The sequence below is a fragment of the Ascidia mentula genome, chromosome 8 (genome assembly GCF_947561715.1).
Source record: "Ascidia mentula chromosome 8, kaAscMent1.1, whole genome shotgun sequence".
NCBI classification, from domain to species: Eukaryota; Metazoa; Chordata; class Ascidiacea; order Phlebobranchia; family Ascidiidae; genus Ascidia; species Ascidia mentula.
This window is the reverse complement of record NC_138573.1, coordinates 11427303-11447127: the sequence shown is the minus strand read 5'-3', so window position 1 is coordinate 11447127 and position 19825 is coordinate 11427303. Positions and strand designations below refer to the sequence as shown.

Genomic DNA, 19825 nt, shown 5'->3' with positions numbered 1-19825 from the left:
AGAAAATCTTGTATTTACCGTTTCACGTGCTGAGCCTAAAACGGCCTAAAATATTAATGTGTTTGAAGAAAATATACCCATTTTCCTTTTGGTCGCGGTCGAGAGTTGAGCTCCACTGATTTGGAAAAGATTTAAAAACTGCATGTTTCCTACGCCTAACAGCTTCAGTCGCAAATTATTTATAAGTTTGGTGTGGGTCTGAGCGTTTTGTGGTTTTGTCCTGTTGGCCGAAATACCACAAGGATAAAATCAAAATATATGCAATAATACGAAAAACATTTTTGTTCATACAAAAACTGTTTATGACGGTTTTGCAGTTTTAGGCCCACCTTTCGAATCTCTATAAGCTTGCGCGGAATCCAGATAACGTTTACTTAGTAGTGGCGCACCTGCAATCGATAGGATCATATTTCATTTTCTCGTTCCGCAAAATCACTGTCTCCTTCCAACAACCGTTCTCTACATTCGCAACTCATAATTTAGAGAGTGCAGATAGGCAACAGCGATTGAAGCGGCCGCATAAACGAACAACATAGATCGATAAGTTTCAGTCAGGTGTGATAAACGTGTTCGTCGTGATATTAAATCCATTTACCTAACTTAACCGTCGATGCGACAAGATCAGGGAATGAAAAATACCGGTGCACTTGCGTAAAACATTAACATGAAACGACGTTTCAAAATATTGACAGTAGAAACGCATCCGTACCACGCTGGTGTCGTGTTTATTTGATTAGGGTACCTAATTTTTAAACCACCCGATGCTTTTCAAGATACGACACAAATTTTGAATTTAGGTCATTAAAATTTTATGCAAATCGTTATTGCTCTGATATTGCATTATAACCCTAATCTGTTTTAGTATTTCGATAGAAAATTTAATCAAAATGGGGAGGTTTAATTTTATAAAGTGGCGGAGTTTGGCCGACTCCCATAAAAATAATGGGCGATTGAATAATACATAGGATAATATAGTGTTTATAAAAGGTTGATTAAAACCGGAGCCGTATGTTGCGCAATCATCAAACATCAGTTACTTTAAATTCAAAATTATTCCAGTTTCTGTATTCAAAAACATAACATAACTTTTGAAATGCATTCCTGTTTTCCATTTATTCGGATTTACACCTAAACATATAGAATTTTTAAATTATAGCCACAAATAAAAGCAAAACAAATCAAAACAAATAAGGCAAAGCATGATAAGGCAAATAAAGAACCACTTGCAACGGTTATGAAAAAACATCACTTAATGCGAACGAACTGCTATTTGGCAGTTACGGAAGAGGCATTTCCATGTAATGGTTGTCAAAGCTATTGCTTAATGTTGTGTTGTGACTCCTTGTGGCGTCGTAAGTCAACTTTGCGTTGGAAGGCACGATCACAGCAATCGCACGCGAACGGTTTGTAGCCCGTATGTTTGCGCATATGAGTTATCAGGTTGGAACTTTGGCTGAAGGCTTTGCCACAAATGCGGCATTTGTGTGGTTTTTCCCCTGAAATACATAAACAAGTGATGAACGTTTAAATTACAGAAACGCATTCGTTTCCTCCTCTGTTATACGATCCATAAACCGGAAACGGTTTATTACTTGTTTGAGTTGCGTACAATAGCAGCAGAACAAATCAACCGAAATGCTTTGCTGCTATCACGATTGTTCATTACGCGAAATGGTAAAAATATTCCTTACCAGTGTGTATAAATGTGTGTTTTTTCATATCTGACTTCTGGTGAAATCTCTTTCCGCAGTAAGGACATGGGAAGGGTCTTGTATCACTGTGAATTAGTAGGTGCGTAGACAATGTTGAAGATCTCTTGAAGGTTTTATGGCAGATATGACACTCAAAAACCTAAAATACGTTGAAGGTTATATTGTTGTTGGAACAAAAAATACATATTTTGGAAAAACAAATTATGTTAATTTACACGATTCCTAAAAATATTGGAATCTGGTGTTTTATACCTTTTCCTTTCCGGAACAAGTTTTCTGCTGGTCGCTCGATTCGGCATCACACAACTGCTTATGAACTCGACAATTGTACGTTCGATCACCAGAATAATGCAGAATTCCATGTACCTGAGTAAAAAGTGTAAATAATTTCACAATCAACTTATACCGAAATAGGCTAATAAACTTTCAGCATATCGTTGTTTGAAGCCAAATTTTCATTCCATTTTTAACACTTGTGAGATCGTATGTCACTCCTCAAATTAAAATACAACTGTAACAAAAAAGCTTTGTATTTAACCTGCGTTAAAATCGCTGCATACCTCAAGATCATTTGCATTTGCGAAGCTCTTATCACAATGCGAACAGGCGTGGGTCAGTTTGCCGGCAGAGGCGACGTTCAGAAAAGCACGCGAAGTGAAAAATGGCGTCGTACTGCATGACGGTATCGTTGCTGCAAACATTGACTTGGCCTCAGCATTTTGGAGGGATGCTAGTTTCATCTGTTGACGTATATTGTCCCACTGTTTTGGAGACGCTTCATTTAAATACGGCTGGCTCCCTGACATGAATGCAGACTGACCACTTTTCAGTAAATTTGGAAATCCTAAAAAGTAAGACATCATATTTTCAATTAGATATCCTATCCGTATCCATGAGAGTATGTAGTTACCATAATCTACCTAAGTTTAATAATGCTGTCTAAAAGTTACCTCTTCAAATAAATTATTCCCATTAGGATTTACATTATTTGATTTTAATTATTCTATAAAGTCGGTAACATCTGCTACACTATGTAAAGTTTTTCCAATCACGTACGCTACAGGTGCTTCATGAAGTATTTTCAATCTCTCGTTTATCATAAATTTATGTTCTCAATAAATTATAGATAGTTTACCTGTGGCGTAAAAAGGCAGTGAACGCAAAAAAGACGTCATGTTTTGGGCGTGCATGTATTGATGGTAGGTGCTTGTCTGCAAATCTGCATAATTTCAAAAAATAAATGTCATTGTAAAAACCCGCACACAACATGTTTGTGTTGCTCACCCTTTTGGTCGTTTTGCTGTCGACCAAGAGACGACCACTGTCCTTGATATATAGATGGGAACCGAAACATACTAGATCTGGCTGCAGTAAAACAACATATTAATGTTACTGTAATAATGTTTATGTTTGTGATGATCGTACTCACCAATGAACTGTTGCAAGGCAAGATTATTCCAGTTGTAAAGAGGTGCGCATAACGCAGTTATTTCTCTTTCTTCATCAGTATTCGTTGAACAATTGTCGGGATGATCTGTATAAACCGTTTATTTAGGATGTATGAAGACTCAATATGCATTTGAATAAAGTATTCCAAATCTTTTACCTGCGTCGAGTCCTTCCACCGGCGGCCGCCATAACTGTTTTCCGGATGAAGTAATCAACGATGACGATTTGTTTTCCCAAGTCGTAGTACTTTCACTTTTTGTCTGACCACGCTCCACAGCCGATGTTTCTGTAAACAGTTGTATTAAGGTAGTAAAGAAAATAATTATTTTCTTAGTTTCACGTGATTCTTTCCCTATACAAGTACTCACTATATGTAGAAATGTGCTTTTTCGCGTTGCCAGAAAAATCTGCAAAAAGTTTTCGTTTTTTGTCCGATTTTGGGTCAAACATGTTTTTCCGTTCAAAATCAATGCGCGCTGGTCTATCCGACACAGTTAGTTTGTTTTCTTCTTCTTCTTCTTCAGTATCTTCTTCGGGTGTCACTTTATGAACACTACCAGAAATTTTCGTGTCCATCCAAAAGTTTTCACTTGAGGGCAAATAGAACCGTTGCGGTTTCGTAGACAAGCAAAGAGGTTGATTTTGAACATCAACACCACCATCCATTCCTAATAAATTACCTTCACGCCTGTCAATACACGACGCACGATTTTAAAAGACGATCATACCAACCTTATGCGACTGATTGACCTCCATTACAGCGCATCACCTCTGCTCAATTATTCATCACGGTTTACTTGCACCTGCTTGATTAACTTTACATGGCAAAAGTTATGTCAACGCATTTTATCGTTTTCGCGAATGTATTATCATAGAGTAACTGGTAACAGAATCCTATCCAACCCATGCCGTCGACTGACGACCTTTTTTCGTAGACACGTTTCTCTGTCAACGGGTGATGCACTTCGTTGGGGAAAGCCTTTTAGCGACGCGACGCCGACGCCAACAAAGAAAGCTTCTTCCAATCCGTTTCCCCTCTTTCTGCTTACACTCCCTTCCCGGAACGACAGCAACGCGATATGTAGTGGTTTTTACATTTTCATTGGAAAATAGTTATAAAAACCTATAAAAGTATTTCCGTACTAAGTTATATAAAGGTTAATCTGTATTAACATGGATTGTCTTTAATAATAGAAAAATAAATAATATTTTAATCTCAAAACCTTACTGCAACAAGACTCACGTTTTTTTTGTTTTGGGTGAAAAAATTTAAGAATACTTAGTTCATTGCCTTTTGCGCGCGACTGTGGTAAAATGTTTTACCTTTTCGCTGCCATCTAGTAGTTCTTTAAAAAGAGTGCATATGATGGATTAACTTGAATTCATAAAATCAGTTTGCTTGGAGATATGCTTCCGCGAATGATGCAACGTCTTCTCAAGGGTTTTAGATTTTATGTTAATCAATCATTTAAGGTACAGATGATATCCTAAGAATTTCTTTGAATGCTTGGATTACATTCCCCCAATAGAATCGAGATAATTGATCAGCGTTAATAGAAGCGTCTTGTCGACAGAGTAGTCGGGATTCCCATAACCAATTTACTGAAAACCACCACACAGAGTTGCGAGATAACAGTGAAACGTTAAACCATGTATAATACGCAGTTTGATTGATTAATTGAAATGCATGCTAATTCCGTGGGGTCTGTTCGACGAATACCTTCCGTCATTCGTTTTAATGATCAGTTCTCACAAACCAGTTGCAGGAAATTGTTTTATTGCGGCAAAGAATGCGTATACGTCCGGGTTTAACTTGAGAACATGCATATAATACACTGCAGTCCATACAATCACCCCGAATTATTTTGGTTTTTGGTGAAGTGTTTGAGGGACACCGGATTACATTATCATGACATTTATCACACATACGTACCTTTATTAAATTTGGCAAATGCAGTGCTAGCGCGACAATAACAGGAAAACAGTTTCGCGGCACTGTTAGCACGTAATAGGATAGTTTCCTTATTATGAGGAATAACCCGCCAAATGATAATTATCATTATAATCAAGGGCCACAGTACACAAGGGTACAAGCGTTGCAGAGGCGCCGTTGATGCTGTCAAAGGTACACGGGAAATTTAGCAGCCGTTCCTAATCAAATAAGTTGTTTGACTTTAATATATTTTCAGGGTTTGTTTGGCAATCATGTCTACGTCAATCGCTGTGTAGCAAATTGATTAAGAATCGTGTGTACCGAAATAGGAATTGATAAGCGACCTTTTAACACCTCTGCATCAAATCATCAATTTATAGTATGTTATTAGGGATTGGCCTGTTTTCATGGACAGCAACTCCTTAAAACCACACATGGTGTGATACATATTAAAAATATACACAAACAAAGTTTTCAAAAAGCTGGATAAACCACCAAAATCGTACGCAAGTTAATGTTGTAATAAACACATATGGTAGAAAATGCCTTCATGCAATTTACGACTGGCGTCAAATGTATTGCAATTCTTTCGGACAGAGGGCTTAATTCTGTAACAAGCTTGACGACGTTGACGCCGGTGAACTGAAGCATTGAATATAATCTGTCGGGCAGCTGTCGACTCTTTAATTGTTGAGGAAATGCGACTATTTAAGTTGCAGCAAGCAGTTGGTTTGAGATTCAAATTTCTAACCTAAAATAAATGATATCTTGTTTTGACATGCACGATGTTTAAAAGGTGTCGCGGATAGAAATATTTTATGAGCGATCACTTTCGCCACCTAGAGGTCAACAAATTTTACAGAAAATACACAATACCTTTACGTCACACAAACTTTAGCCCTGACCTTTATTGAGTGTTATTTCGTTTGTTATTTCTTTGTTATTTCGCAGAATTATACACCAATTATTGGTACTGGGAAAAGCACTAGTAAGGTGGTCACCAATTACGGCTCAGTCACCACAGTCACTATTATCAAATTCGGGACAAAGCTTACAAACCTGTTTATTTTTTGGCACATTTTGTTTGCCTTTAAAAATTTTAAAGTATTCTAAAAAAAGTTTGAAACGAAGATAGGGAAATTAAATAAAGCAATGAAGAACCAGTTCATAACATTTCCCGTCTTCTTTGCAGGCAAGTATTGTGGACCCCAGCGGCCACTATTCTGATCTTTAGCTTCAAGATTTTCTAGATTGTTATACACATGGTATAACGGGTACAAATGTCACATGAGAAGTGCGATATATGTATACCATATACATTTCAAATGCTATAATCAAGGTTGCCATATCGTGATTTTTTCTTAAGAATTGTGCTTATTTTTACAAGCAGTGTCAAAGAAAATACACCTGTGTTTATTTTGAACTGCGTTCTTAGTTATTTTTTTATAAATTTGGCTTTTTAAGCGGACCAGCTGTATGATACCACAAAAATACAGCAATTATCGCTGTTTACCTAAAAAAAAGGCCACCACACGATGTCCTTAAAAATGGGTCAACGTTTCTGAAATAAATAAAATTTCGGCAACCAAGTGAGGCTAGCTTAATATTTGGTCCTGGCCAGTGCTAACCCTGTCTACATTTCAGTTCAGTATGATCCGCAAAATAAAATATTACAATGGAATAAATTATTTAGTTCATATGGTTTTCGCGGGTGATGCTGGCAAGAGAAACAAAAAGTTTCTTGTCTTTTAGCCAACACGACCATAATCACGTATGATATTAATTGTGATAAATTGTTTATTGGCTTTTGCACGAAAATGCAAATGTGAACAAGTCACAAGGCATGTCTAAGCAAGGCATAAACATATTATGTCACGGTCCAATGCAGTATATTGCTTCAACGAGACGCATAAAAGCTAAAGTCACGTGCTGATTTTTGATCAGCTGTCTATTCTCTTCACCTGAAGCTTGTTTGTGGCTTCACCCATTCGGGAAATTACCTATGTTCTCGTTTATTATTTTCAGGGGAAAATCGAAACAAACAGGAGCTCCCATTTCAAGAAAAGGTTTGTTCGTGAGGGGTTTTTGTCTCGCGATATTGTTCAGTTTACTGCATTGCGTGACAAACAAGCGTCATAAAAGTTTGCCTCGGGCGTTCAACATCGATGTAAATAGATCCGTTTGTCACACCGACGGGCAGTTTGCTGAAGAAGAACATTACCTCAAATGCTCTTGTTGCAGCTTTTAATTGACGATTAAAAAGGCTTTATTTATTTCTAGGCATTAAATTACGCAAAAAAGTGTTATTGTGGAAAACTATTTAAGGGATTTGAGATGAATGTAACAAAATGTGAGTGGGAAGAAAGTTCCATCGACAGTGGTTTTAGTTCAGATGTGGAAAGTAGTTGTAAACGTGCTTCAAATGGACAGAAAGGGTCATCATGGTATTATGACATGAAAAACATCAAGGAAGGCAAAAGTCGAGTCAGCAGTCGTTCTCTTCCCTCACAATTCCGAAAAAATGACTTTTGGAAACTAAATGAAGTTGTTCTTACTGATTTTTCCCATATTCGCAATCTCGGTGGAGGCGGTTTTGCTAAAGTTGACTTAGTAGAACTTCAAAGGTAAACAAACTAGATTGGTAAGCGAACTTACATGTAGCTTAAAACACATACTTTTTGTTTCAGGCAAAACAAAAGCAAGTACTTTGCACTTAAACAAGTCAGTAGAAAGTTGTTCGTCGAACCTAAACAAGAGAAGCAGTTCGAAGCAGAAAGGCATGTATTATCCCTTTCCTATTCAAGGTACCATAAACTACATTCATAACAAAACAACCGTTTGTTGGTATGTTGATCAGTCACTGTGGTCCTTAGGTTCATTCCAAGGCTTTTTCGGACGTTTTACACAACAAACCATGTCTTCCTCGTGATCGAAGCTTGTTTGCACGGTGATTTGTTTTCGTACTTGGAACGTCACGGCCCAATGCGCTGCGGGATAGCCCGTTACGTCATTGGATGCATAACAGAAGCACTTTTTTACCTGCACAAAACTTTGAATGTAATCCATCGCGACGTGAAAACAGAAAATATACTCATTGGACAAGACGGTATGTAAATGTTTTACATAAATTCTTGTAAAATACATCTGTGACACTTAGGAAACGTTATTTGACAAATAAAAAAGCTCAAGCAGAACATTATTTCATTTAAAATTTAACACCATTGCGCAAATAGTATATTATTACCAAACTAATTACTTGATACTTTATCCCCTAATCGAATAGAAGAGTTTTTTTCACACGTCTGTTAAAAATGTTTTTCCTAGAAAATCCCATAGAAAAGCCAGAACGGCTACCAAATATTGGTTGGTGGGTAGCAGTTATGGCTTACTTACTCAACTTAATTGCAAACAAGGCAATTTGTTTAGGATTAGCTAAAGTTGCAGACCTTGGCTTTTGCAAAACTCTTGAACCACATCAGAAACAGACAAACACGTTTTGTGGAACTCCTGGGTAAGCAAACACTGTTAATTATAATTTCGCAGGATAAATTAGATTTGGCACTAAACTTTTCGCATGGGAAATTAAAATATATCAGTTGTATGTGAAGCGTATCTGGGGTTTCTTAAGGCCAGAAATGTTTCATTTCAAATTTGCTTTTACTTAATCAGACAACTTTATAAAAGAACATTCGATCGCTTTAAACAGGATAACCGTTTTGCCCGTAATAAAAGAGGTGCAATTTATTATTATTTACTAGAGTTTAGAAGGCAGGCTATATTTAAAGTATCAACCTATGTCAAGTTTTGAAAAGTTGACTTTCTATTTACATACTACAGCTCCTAAGCAAACGATTGGCTAAAAATAATTTGAGGCGACCCAATAATTCAACAAGAACTGCAAATCATAGTTACAATTTTCAAACTGTCTTAAATCTGAAGGAAAAAAAATTCACCAATTACAGCATAGGCCTAATTATAATTAAGTATAGGCTATCACATTAATCATATGTTGATGTAACCATTTCGCCGCCTTTATTGCAGATACATTGCGCCAGAAGTTCTTTTGCACACTGGTCACTCGTACAGTGCCGATTATTTCTCACTGGGCGTTGTTACATACGAGGTTCTGACATGCCGGTCTCCTTTCCGCCGTGTCGCCATAATTGACACGCATAAAGCAACTCTTCGCGGAATCACAGGTAATTTCTATTGACAATTATAACTATTAAATTCCAAATGATCAAACAGTCCATAAATGTGAACCGCAAGAATTAATTGACAATATTTGTCATGAAACAGGCATTAAATATTATAAACGCTACATTATTATACATTAAATTGACATGGTATGTTGTATACAAGAGCTGCTTTTCTTTCTCTAATTTTCTAATCTCGAAACCAAAATATGTGGGGGAGAGTTTATTTGCAACTAAACCTTGTTCATTTTCGAATTACCCTAAACAAAACAAGTTCAGTGTATGACATACTTTTCAGATGTTGTATTCCCTAACAGCATGAGTCACGTTACAAAATCGTTTGTGCGGGGTTTGTGTTACCGAGAACCCGACCGAAGGCTCGGGGAAGAGGTAAATTAATATGTTTCGTGTTTTGATTGAGGCAAATCATTAAACATACAGAAAACATTTAACAAATAAAAACACTACTTATTCGCTATAGATCCGTTCCCATGAGTGGTTTTATGGATTTAACTGGAAAGAACTTCGAAGTGGACAAATGTCGTCACCTCTGCAATTAAACGCCAAATCAGGCTATCAACAGCAGGTCGACTGATTTCAGACAAATCATACCAAAGTTTTTCGACGATGTTTGCATATGACTGACTTGTGCCTTTACAACTGTCTTACGACAGCATATTGAACAGAAAATGTACTAACAAAGCAATTACTGTGTTTGTATGTTTGTGTAGATGAAGCTATAATAAAATGCATTGCTGATTGAAAGGTATTGTGCCCAAACCTAAAATGATGCGATTTGAATAATTAAAATTCATCAGAACATTTGGAAGTTTTTGAATCCAGTAGCAAAAAGTAAAATAAATTAACTCTTGACAAACCACACCTCCCAAATTTGCTTCAACAAACAAAATCATTGTCTTGCGACATGTGTGCCAGACAGACTTGATTTCTGTAACACGTCGCTGATTTAACTAACATATGTTGCTTAATTAAGGAACACGTTGCCTATTTAATCAACGTTGCGAACAATTTTAGAGGCGGTTGGATATGAAGCAGTAGTCAGACAACGTAGGGGGTCGCTTAGGATGGTATTGTTTAGGACAAATAATAGCCTATAAGACCCATAATATAGCCAGACTTGGCCAATCATTTCTTTTGGGCGCTTTTAAATTGTAAATAAGAATTGAAATTACAGCTAAGATAATTGTTAAACAACATGAAGTCGAAACTGGACTACTTAAGGATTTGCAAAATTTGATTACAATTAAAATTAGAGGTGCTTTGGTTTTATTAAAATCGGATCAGAATTATAATTACCGGCATGAACACAAGTCATTTTCAATTTATGACAGCTAAATCGATTTTTTACATTTTTTATAATAAATCGTCGACGATGCCAAGAACGACTCGTTTTGTCCCGTACAATTCAACTGTGATGGTGAAAACGCGTCGCGAATAAAAGGGCTGTTCAACAAAAGTAGCGTTTTTGGTAAACCGAAAATTAGATTTGAACTAGAATTAGATCTCACTAAAGTTTTTTCAAATTAAAGTAGAATTAGAATTACTGGCATTAGCTGATATGAAATCCATGTTCACACGTTTTGATCGTATGTAGGCTATACAATCATTCTCAATTGTAGTTGTTATTGTGATTGTTTTTTTTTGTTCTCAATTTAAAAATCCCCTGGGGCTATTTTTTTTCGACTATAAAGTAATATTTTAAAAATGCTTTTAAGGCCCGTTTACACTACAGACGATTCCGTGTTTGTTTTATTGTGCGCGCGTGCTGAGTTGTGCTGGGATGGGATGTGCCGGGCACAGTTGTCAGTTGGGCACATTTCGGCACACATTGATGCGAGAGTGCAAAGGCGACTGCTTAAAAGGAGAGGACATATATTATTTTAGTTGTGGTTCTGTGATGTGACCGCGTTTCACATGTAAGCGATTGTTTTGAGCGTATATGAAATGGTGCCGTCAAAGCGGTTTTTGGAACGGCGTCTCAGTGGGATGCTGCTGTGAAAAACCATTGGTTTAATTATACCATCTTTGTTTTCATAATCTGTGCTGTTTGGTTCAACGTACTGTAGTGTTACCTTGCGTCGTAAAAAATTATGTAAAACAGTACATGCCTTAACTATGTAAAACAGTATGCTTTTTGTTGAAGAATATGTACAGCCAATAGCAACAACTTCAATTTGTACCTATAATATCGTTGACGGGGCCGAGAAATGCAAGGCAAGACTGACATCCTTAAAATTTATCAACGTAACTTGTCACTTGCACTTGTCGGTGTCGTGTTCATTGCGAAACTTGTTTCCAGGGTGACGATTTGTGCCTTTTCACCATTAGTGTTTGACACGCGACGCCACTGTTCGACACGGGCGGCGTGGATAAATGTAAATAGTTACCGGTATGCAGTACCACGAACAGACCAACACTATTGTTATCTACCAAAGTGCATAAATTGAATTACTATAATAACTTAATTAAGCCTAACATATCGGCCACGCCAATCTTGCAACATTAACAACGGTCATACTAGTTTTCTTTTTTCGAAGATTGGACGCCAACGATTCTCCTATTAACATGTAGGTAGTTGTCAATTTTTTTTGCCGTATATGCTGGTGGCAAAATTGGTTCGAAGACATTGGTGCCAGTATAAGTCGTTTAATTTCAAACCGCAAACAATTATTTGGGGAGAAATTTGAAATAGGCGGTTACGTAGTGTTAAAAACTTAATGCGATCTTCGTTCGCTACGCCGGGATCCCGACCCAAAATAAATTTGTATGTTTAGATTGCTAAATAAACGCAACCGCAATAAGTTTTGGGGCAAAATCCAGGTAAAAGCCAGCCTATACTTAATTTAACGTTCAGCGAATAAGCCCATAAAACTAACCATTGTTTCCAAATATGGGGCATTGTCATCAAACATGTTGCATTGTTACGAAATAAGTACCATTTTTGGTTCAATCGCACCTTAAAAGTGACATAGCATCCCACAACATGCGTTAGTTACCAGATACGACATTTTTGCTATTCGACACGCACGACAATTTTTCTCAAGATGTTCGACACGCAATAAAAAATCAATGCCCTGCTTGTTTCTATAGACAGGTCACGGTTGCTTGCATTTGACCAAACTTCGATGAAGCGGGATGCAAGTTGTAGAAACGAAAGTGTATTTGTTGGTTATTAGCAAAAATTGATTGGATTGTACCTATGTGTTTACAACTGGCACGAAAAAATTGAAACCGTGTCAACAACCAAACATAACCTTAATCGGTAGGCCTAATTAAAAAGTATTTAGCCTATATTTAAGTTTATCTTCAGCTACTTTGAACTTTCTGTCCTATTCAATAAAGGACAATAACAACATGTTCAACTAAATAATGTGATTTAGCTTACAGTTGTCAACAATCTTAGAAAGTAATACTTCTATGCTTAGAATAACATGGCTGGAAGGGGAGATGAGATACAACAGCAAATTCAGAAGGACTGGGCAAACAGAGAATATGTGGAGGTCATAACCAGTAGCATTAAAAAGATAACAGACTTTTTAAATGGATTCGATTTATCATGTCGCTCCCGACTTGCTACCTTAAATGAAAAACTCACCACTTTGGAACGAAGAATAGAATATATTGAAGCTCGTGTGACAAGGGGGGAAACATTCAACTAATATTAGGATAAACTGAAGTACTTTATAGACTAAAGCCAACTCCATACATGGTACATACCTATATAACAACTGGGTTCTTGTTGCATTTTGTACGGTACATTTTTGATAACTTTACTATAACATATCATATGTCAATTCTTTGTTGCTGCATGATCGTTTTGTGGTGTTTGAGCAAATTACTGCTTCAGTGTAAATTGTTTATTGAAGTTTTCTGCAAATGTTCACAGTAAAAATTGGTCATGTATTTTTGCAGCAAACTATAGCACACAGAAGCCTTGATATAAAAAATATAAAAGTTTATTCCTCTACAGTGCAGCAATTTATGTTTATTGAGTAGACTGTTTTTGACAAGACAGATATAATCATTGTTGAATTCGCAGGTAAATGCATGTGATGTTTTACAAGTTTTGCGTAAAGGACTAGAACAGGGGTGCCCAATTACAAGTTGCACTATACCTAGGGTTACCATGCCATTCTTATTTCTAAGATTCGTCCTTATTTTCACAAGCAGTGTCTTAAAAAATAAAAATGTGCTTATTGTGGACTTGCCTAATTTTTCTTAGTTTTTGCCTGTAAGTGTACTTGTTTGTTCATAAAATACAGATTATTGGTTATATATGGCATGGTGCTGGACATTTTTAGATCAACCACCTTCAAAAACAGGTCCATAGCCTAAAAATAATTTTTAGTCCATGTCGATGGTAACCCTGACTATACCCCAGAGATAATAAAGGAATAAGGATGCTTGCTCATAAACAAAATAACAGATTTCAAAAGGGGAATATCAGAAATTTAGGCCAGTTTTAAATGAAAAAAAGTTTACTAAAATTATCGTACATTAAAAGAATAAAATGGCAGGAAAGTTGTGGCACATCTGCAGGGGAAAAAAGAGTCATCCATGCATGTAACGGAAAATCAAAGCTACCGTAAAATTGCACTGAGAAGAGATCAGCTAAAAGCAGTCACATTGGATGTGCAATTGGAACCAGGCAACAATGAAACAAGCTAAATTTTTAATGAAATAACTGGCCATAAAGGAGCATGACTTAAATCAATTTGTGCATCAAATCTTGCTTGCAATTTAAGTTCAAGCATACAAATTAAGGAACAATTAGATCCATAAGTTTTTCCCATTTCTTCCTTTTTAATGTCAATTGGGTGTTGTGTGGGCGCACTTGACGATGGTGTGCACATGTGTGCTGGACTTTCAGTATCCATAACATACTCTGTCTGGTCTTGCCTTTCTTTCTCTAGACATAATTTAAAAAATACATTAAAATAGTGAGACTAAAGCCAAGAGTTGTTTGGGGATAACTTCTGAACATTTCACATTTTGCTTCTCCCTTGTTTCAATTTTAAGTGCAAATTATTTCACAATACCAAAATCTGGTAAGAAGTTATGTACTTATCTCACGCTGGTGTCGTTCACTTTCGAGTTTAAACTTCTTAAATTCCAGATCAATCGTGGTAGTAAACTTTTCTGCAATTAAGTAATTTTTTTAGCACAAGTTGTATTACAGCATTGTAATCAATATACAAGCGAGATGTGAAGGTATTTTATTACATTAACATCTAAACAGTTTAGGTTACCTTTGGGTTTTTTTGATTTCAAGTGTCCACTTTGGATGAATTTCTGATTGGCTTTTGAATAAGTTGATTGCTTCTTTGTGATTTTGTATTGTGAACAGTTTTGCTTAATACACTTTGATTGGTATGTTTTTGAATTAAAACAACAATTGTCAATGTTAGATTCACATTCCAGCATTTTGGTAAACAGACTATCTTCAAACCACTCCTCCATTGCTTTAAACATAACGTTTCCTGATTCCATACTGAGTCTGAAATGCAAGAAATTTGTGACATTAAATAGTTTTGGTATCAACAACCGTTACTATGCAAAAGTACACTATGAACCCTTGAATTTAACCAAATTTAGTCAGTAACCCTGTTTACATGGCCAATCAAGTCGACTCGTGACCGGGTCACGTGATTTTCAAATTCGACGCGCGAAAACGACGAATTTACATGGGGCTTTTAAGTCAGCTTAAGTTAAGCTGTCTCGGGCTGACAGGCTGTAAATTCAGACTCTGTACTAAATAAATTATCAATATTTCTAATCTAAGCATGCAGAGAAAAGTTATTGGCAGTTAGTTTACGCAAATGGTTGCTGCAAATTGGTCCTTGATTATAATGTGAGTTTACTTTGCCAGATATAATAGATGATTAAACTAAAAGGCTGCATTTTCCTGGAATGTGTTCACAACTACACCATGGTAAGAGTATTCAAGTGAAAATTTCATGTTTAGTAGTATTAATTATCTCTGTCCTTCTTCACAGGATCCTTTTCAGAAGCTGTCTTAATCCCGTAATCCCATGTACAATTGAGTGTCAGAAAAGACTGAATGGAATGTTTCATACCAGCCCAATGTTAATTAATTTGAAACAAATATACAGAAGATGTGATAGTTAATATGTGTCATGGCATTCTTGTCATATTTGTTTTATTTTGACAAACAGAAAAGGTTTATATAAGCCTGCTTTTGTATTTTATGGTTGATTGTTGTTCACATAATCCTTGCATAATTGAGATGCAGTAGCCTAAATATGAATAAACAACCAGTTTGCATTGACTTGTTATATTATAGCACATCCAGCAGCAAATGAAAACAGTTAACACAAGTGCATTCTTCTTTCAAGCAAGTGTCAGCGTTCCTGCAATGCATTTATTTCCTTCAGGTCTCCAAAATGCAACTTAGGTCCTCAAAACGAATGTTGCTTTTTTGTATCTTGATGCTTGTACAATTCATTTAACACTTGCGCAGTATTTATCAAAATTAACTCGAGTAAGCACATCCTTCTCGCCCCTGCAGCATAGAGCATACTCACGTAGTTGTACTAGAACTAGTTTCTTACTTTTAAGGTTTATTGTAAACAGCAAACCCTCAACGCACAACCTCATAAACAAATTACCTAATCCTAACTTCTTCGCGGCACTTGTCGCTACTGGGTTTAAGCTGACTTAATCGCTTAAGCTGTCCCGTAAACCACTCTCCGCGTTAGATCGAAGGCCGAGACGGCTTAAGACGCTTGCCTTTTTCTCTTCGCCGAAAACGAGAGAGTCGGATCGGCGAGTCAGCTTCGAAGCCGTCTTAAACCGTCATGTAAACGGGGTTAGTGTGAGTAAGCCGCGAAGAAGTTAGGATTAGGTAATTTGTTTATGAAGTTGTGCGTTGAGGGTTTGCTGTTTACAATAAACCTTAAAAGTAATAAACTAGTTCTAGTACAACTACATGAGTATGCTCTATGCTGCAGGGGCGAGAAGGATGTGCTTACTCGAGTTAATTTTGATAAATACTGCGCAAGTGTTAAATGAATTGTACAAGCATCAAGATACAAAAAAGCAACATTCGTTTTGAGGACCTAAGTTGCATTTTGGAGACCTGAAGGAAACAAATGCATTGCAGGAATGCTGACACTTGCTTGAAAGAAGAATGCACTTGTGTTAACTGTTTTCATTTGCTGCTGGATGTGTTATAATATAACAAGTCAATGCAAACTGGTTGCTTATTCATATTTAAGCTACTGCATCTTATTTATGAAAGGATTATGTGAACAACAATCAACAATAAAATACAAAAGCAGGCTTATGTAAACCTTTTCTGTTTGTCAAAATAAAACAAATATGACAAGAATGCCATGACACAAGTTTATGTTATGTAACTATCACATCTTCTGTATATTTGTTTCAAATTAATTAACATTGGGCTGGTATGAAACATTCCATTCAGTCTTTTCTGACACTCAATTGTACATGGGATTACGGGATTAGAGAGCTTCTGAAAAGGATCCTGTGAAGAAGGACAGAGATAATTAATACTACTAAACATGAAATTTTCACTTGAATACTCTTACCATGGTGTTGTTGTGAACACATTCCAGGAAAATGCAGCCTTTTAGTTTAATCATCTATTATATCTGGCAAAGTAAACTCACATTATAATCAAGGACCAATTTGCAGCAAGCATTTGCGTAAACTAACTGCCAATAACTTTTCTCTGCATGCTTAGATTAGAAATATTGATAATTTATTTAGTACAGAGTCTGAATTTACAGTCTGTCAGCCCGAGACAGCTTAACTTAAGCTGACTTAAAAGTCCCATGTAAATTCGTCGTTTTCGCGCGTCGAATTTAAAAATCACGTGACCCGGTCACGAGTCGACTTGATGCTCAAGTCGACTTGGCCATGTAAACAGGGTTAGTGTGTCTTTACAAACATTAGCCAGGTTTGTCAACATGTTCGGCGGTAGTGTACTTAATTAACCTAAAAACGGTTAGTTTAGTTCCTTGATAATGATATTGATCCTTCACAGGACGAAGGAGCGGAGCGACAACACTATATAAACAAACTAAATAGCGACCTCAAGTGGACAGTTCAATCAGAAAAAAGACAAATATGTACATGGCAATGTTTCTAACGAAACAGGCAGAGTGGGAATGAAACCAACAGTGAGTAATGAATACAAAATTGGATCAATTTAAAAACTAAAGGCACCTGGCAGGCTGTCGATCGCACACCGTATCGATATAATTATATATTAAATTCCACAAAGCGATCTGTGGTAAGCGAACAGCTCTGATGGATTTTTGTTGAGAAAAATATATTTCTCGAATGCGGCGCTTAAACGAGAACGAAGGCGACTACAAAAAGGCCCTATTGTAGCTGCAAGATAAAGCTGTGAAATCCAATTTCCCGGTGAGGATGACATGCGATGTGTTGGCAATAGCCAGCACTTGGAAGTCTACATTTTTCCTCAACAAGTTAGTAGACTCGCTTCCAAGACCGCACAAACTCTGGGCAACATTATTCCCAAGAATACTGCGTCTTTCGCCTAAGCAAGTGAGCCTGCAGGCCAATGCTTCCATCGTTTATCGAAGAGGACCAACGATGTTTAAAAAACTATGTCACTACAGGCAGCTTGTCAATCACACCAAGCCTCTGGACACTGGCCAATCGGCCCCTTGTGGCCACTGTGCGCTGTGTGAGCACCATGGTAACCAAGAGCCCATGGTGCCCACGACTATACCTTCCTGTGTACTCACAACGGCACAATAATGTTGCGTCAGCGATTAACATTAAAACAAAAATTTTTGAATGTTATAGCACCGCACTTAAAGTAATCGGCTTTTTTCTCCATGACACTCATTAAGAACAAATAGCGTGGGACTAAAAGCTATGAATAAGAAGTTTAGCGTGTGTTTATCGAAAATTCAGACCTGAATCAATGCATTTTTCTCTCCTAAACAAGGCCAATACTTTGCGTTAAGTGCTTTTGTTGGGTTGTTGCTTCATTATATGCTTCTTTTCAAAACCGGAAGTAAAAATATGGTGTGCTGCAAACGAAATAAGAGGGTCCAAGTGTACCTTGATCCTGAAAGTATGAGAACCACTGATATAAAGCGTTAAATTAAACATAAATCATAAAATATCGGTAAATATATTTTTAGTGGGCGGTCGAAATGTTCAGTTGAGTGAGATTTTGCTTAAAGCAGAAAGCTTACGATTTTGGCAAATCTTGTGGATGATTTCATTTGACCTATATAGCTTAGCAACAACCAGAAACCTTTCGCCTTGTATGCACTATACAACCCTGTTGGATTTGTTGTGCTTTGTACTGTTACTTCAGGGCCTATATGTAAAACTTCATGACCTGTGTCTTTCTGCAGGCGTTTTTAGACAGCAGTATAGGTTTTGGCGAGATTAAATATTGGGAATTGCATCAATTAGCGGATGCCTTTTCTGTGGCTTACGGGGCCGAGGATCATAGCTTGGTCGTTCTTCCTGACTTACCAGCTAAGTCCCACATAAAACGCAGGAGATGTCCATTTTTTTTTGCTGATTTGCAATGAAATGATTTTCCTATTGCAATACACAACTGTGTCTACAGCAGATTGGTGAGAGAGGCGAATCCTAAGATTATCTCCAAAGGGAGAAGAGGACTGCTACGATCCAAAATTTTTAAAAATATTTTGTGGACAGGTTAATGCAAGATTATAGAATTAAGACACAACTGAACTAGAGCGAAATGAACATAAGTTTAGTTTTATGTAATTTATCGGCAAGTATTTTGTTTTGTGAAACGCCAACAACGCTTTTTTATACGATAGTGCGTTCAACGAAAAGAATCACTCTTTTTAATAATCGCAACGTCTAAACATTTCTTAGGATTCGAAAAGCCAAAAATTATTTGTAAGTTATTGTTTTTTTAATAATTCATAAACCATTATTTAATAACTGCAAAAGGTGGACCTTCGGCAAGATTGAACGAGCCGCCATTTGTACAGGTCGGCGTGGACTATAGCAACGACGAGGTTGAGCCCATATCTATCCCTCGTCCTCTTGTTCCAGTAACGTTTGATCACTTAGAGACGACAACATCATCACACCTCACAACCATTTTTTGATTATGAAATCAAGCCTATCTCCCTGTTGTTCGACAAAAATGACAAGCGGCGCCGAAGATCGCAAGATACTTGGTGCGAGATAATATACCGAACAAGTTGTCCCAGAAGAAGAGACAATTAAGTGTTTCCAAGTTCACTACACGTGATTCATAGTGACGCAATAATGTTCAATATGCGTAGCACTTTAATTGGAATGCTATTGTTCGATTGTTACAATAATTCATTTGTTTGCGATGATGTGGCAGTTTGAGAGACTTTTGGCTGCGCAATTTTGTTTGTACTTTTTTAGTGGATGTGTTAAAAGATAAAAGTTTAATGTGTCCGTTGTTTGTGAACATTATAAGTTAGTTGGCTAAAGAAATGAAACTTGTTGCAAACTGTTTTCTTGTTACG

The 19825-nt window shown here is 36.8% G+C and overlaps 4 protein-coding genes across 4 annotated transcripts; 2 read left to right on the top strand and 2 right to left on the bottom strand.

The window, feature by feature from the left end:
* Positions 1 to 1314: 1314 nt before the first annotated feature.
* Positions 1315 to 3748, bottom strand: LOC145911721 (uncharacterized). The gene is made up of 9 exons (XM_082999140.1): positions 3530 to 3748; positions 3319 to 3447; positions 3142 to 3246; positions 2997 to 3077; positions 2848 to 2931; positions 2273 to 2556; positions 1965 to 2078; positions 1692 to 1851; positions 1315 to 1496 (listed from the first exon to the last, which is right to left on the bottom strand). Exons 1-9 carry the CDS (start codon positions 3735 to 3737, stop codon positions 1315 to 1317), a joined length of 1347 nt encoding a protein of 448 aa, XP_082855266.1. The 5' UTR covers positions 3738 to 3748.
* Positions 3749 to 7378: 3630 nt separating this feature from the next.
* Positions 7379 to 10049, top strand: LOC145911597 (cGMP-dependent protein kinase 1-like). Its single transcript, XM_082998993.1, has 7 exons — positions 7379 to 7718; positions 7782 to 7898; positions 7968 to 8200; positions 8521 to 8605; positions 9136 to 9293; positions 9589 to 9680; positions 9772 to 10049. Exons 1-7 carry the CDS (start codon positions 7429 to 7431, stop codon positions 9883 to 9885), a joined length of 1089 nt encoding a protein of 362 aa, XP_082855119.1. The 5' UTR covers positions 7379 to 7428; the 3' UTR covers positions 9886 to 10049.
* Positions 10050 to 12431: 2382 nt separating this feature from the next.
* On the top strand, positions 12432 to 13214 carry LOC145910797 (putative protein BRICK1). The gene is made up of 2 exons (XM_082998001.1): positions 12432 to 12573; positions 12737 to 13214. Exon 2 carries the CDS (start codon positions 12743 to 12745, stop codon positions 12968 to 12970), a length of 228 nt encoding a protein of 75 aa, XP_082854127.1. The 5' UTR covers positions 12432 to 12573; positions 12737 to 12742; the 3' UTR covers positions 12971 to 13214.
* A 529-nt stretch (positions 13215 to 13743) lies between these two features.
* LOC145910796 (gem-associated protein 8-like) lies at positions 13744 to 17358 on the bottom strand. Its single transcript, XM_082998000.1, has 4 exons — positions 17316 to 17358; positions 14561 to 14810; positions 14376 to 14450; positions 13744 to 14220 (listed from the first exon to the last, which is right to left on the bottom strand). The coding sequence occupies exons 2-4, from the start codon at positions 14799 to 14801 to the stop codon at positions 13976 to 13978; spliced, it is 561 nt and encodes a 186-aa protein (XP_082854126.1). The 5' UTR covers positions 14802 to 14810; positions 17316 to 17358; the 3' UTR covers positions 13744 to 13975.
* Between the last annotated feature and the right edge of the window lie 2467 nt (positions 17359 to 19825).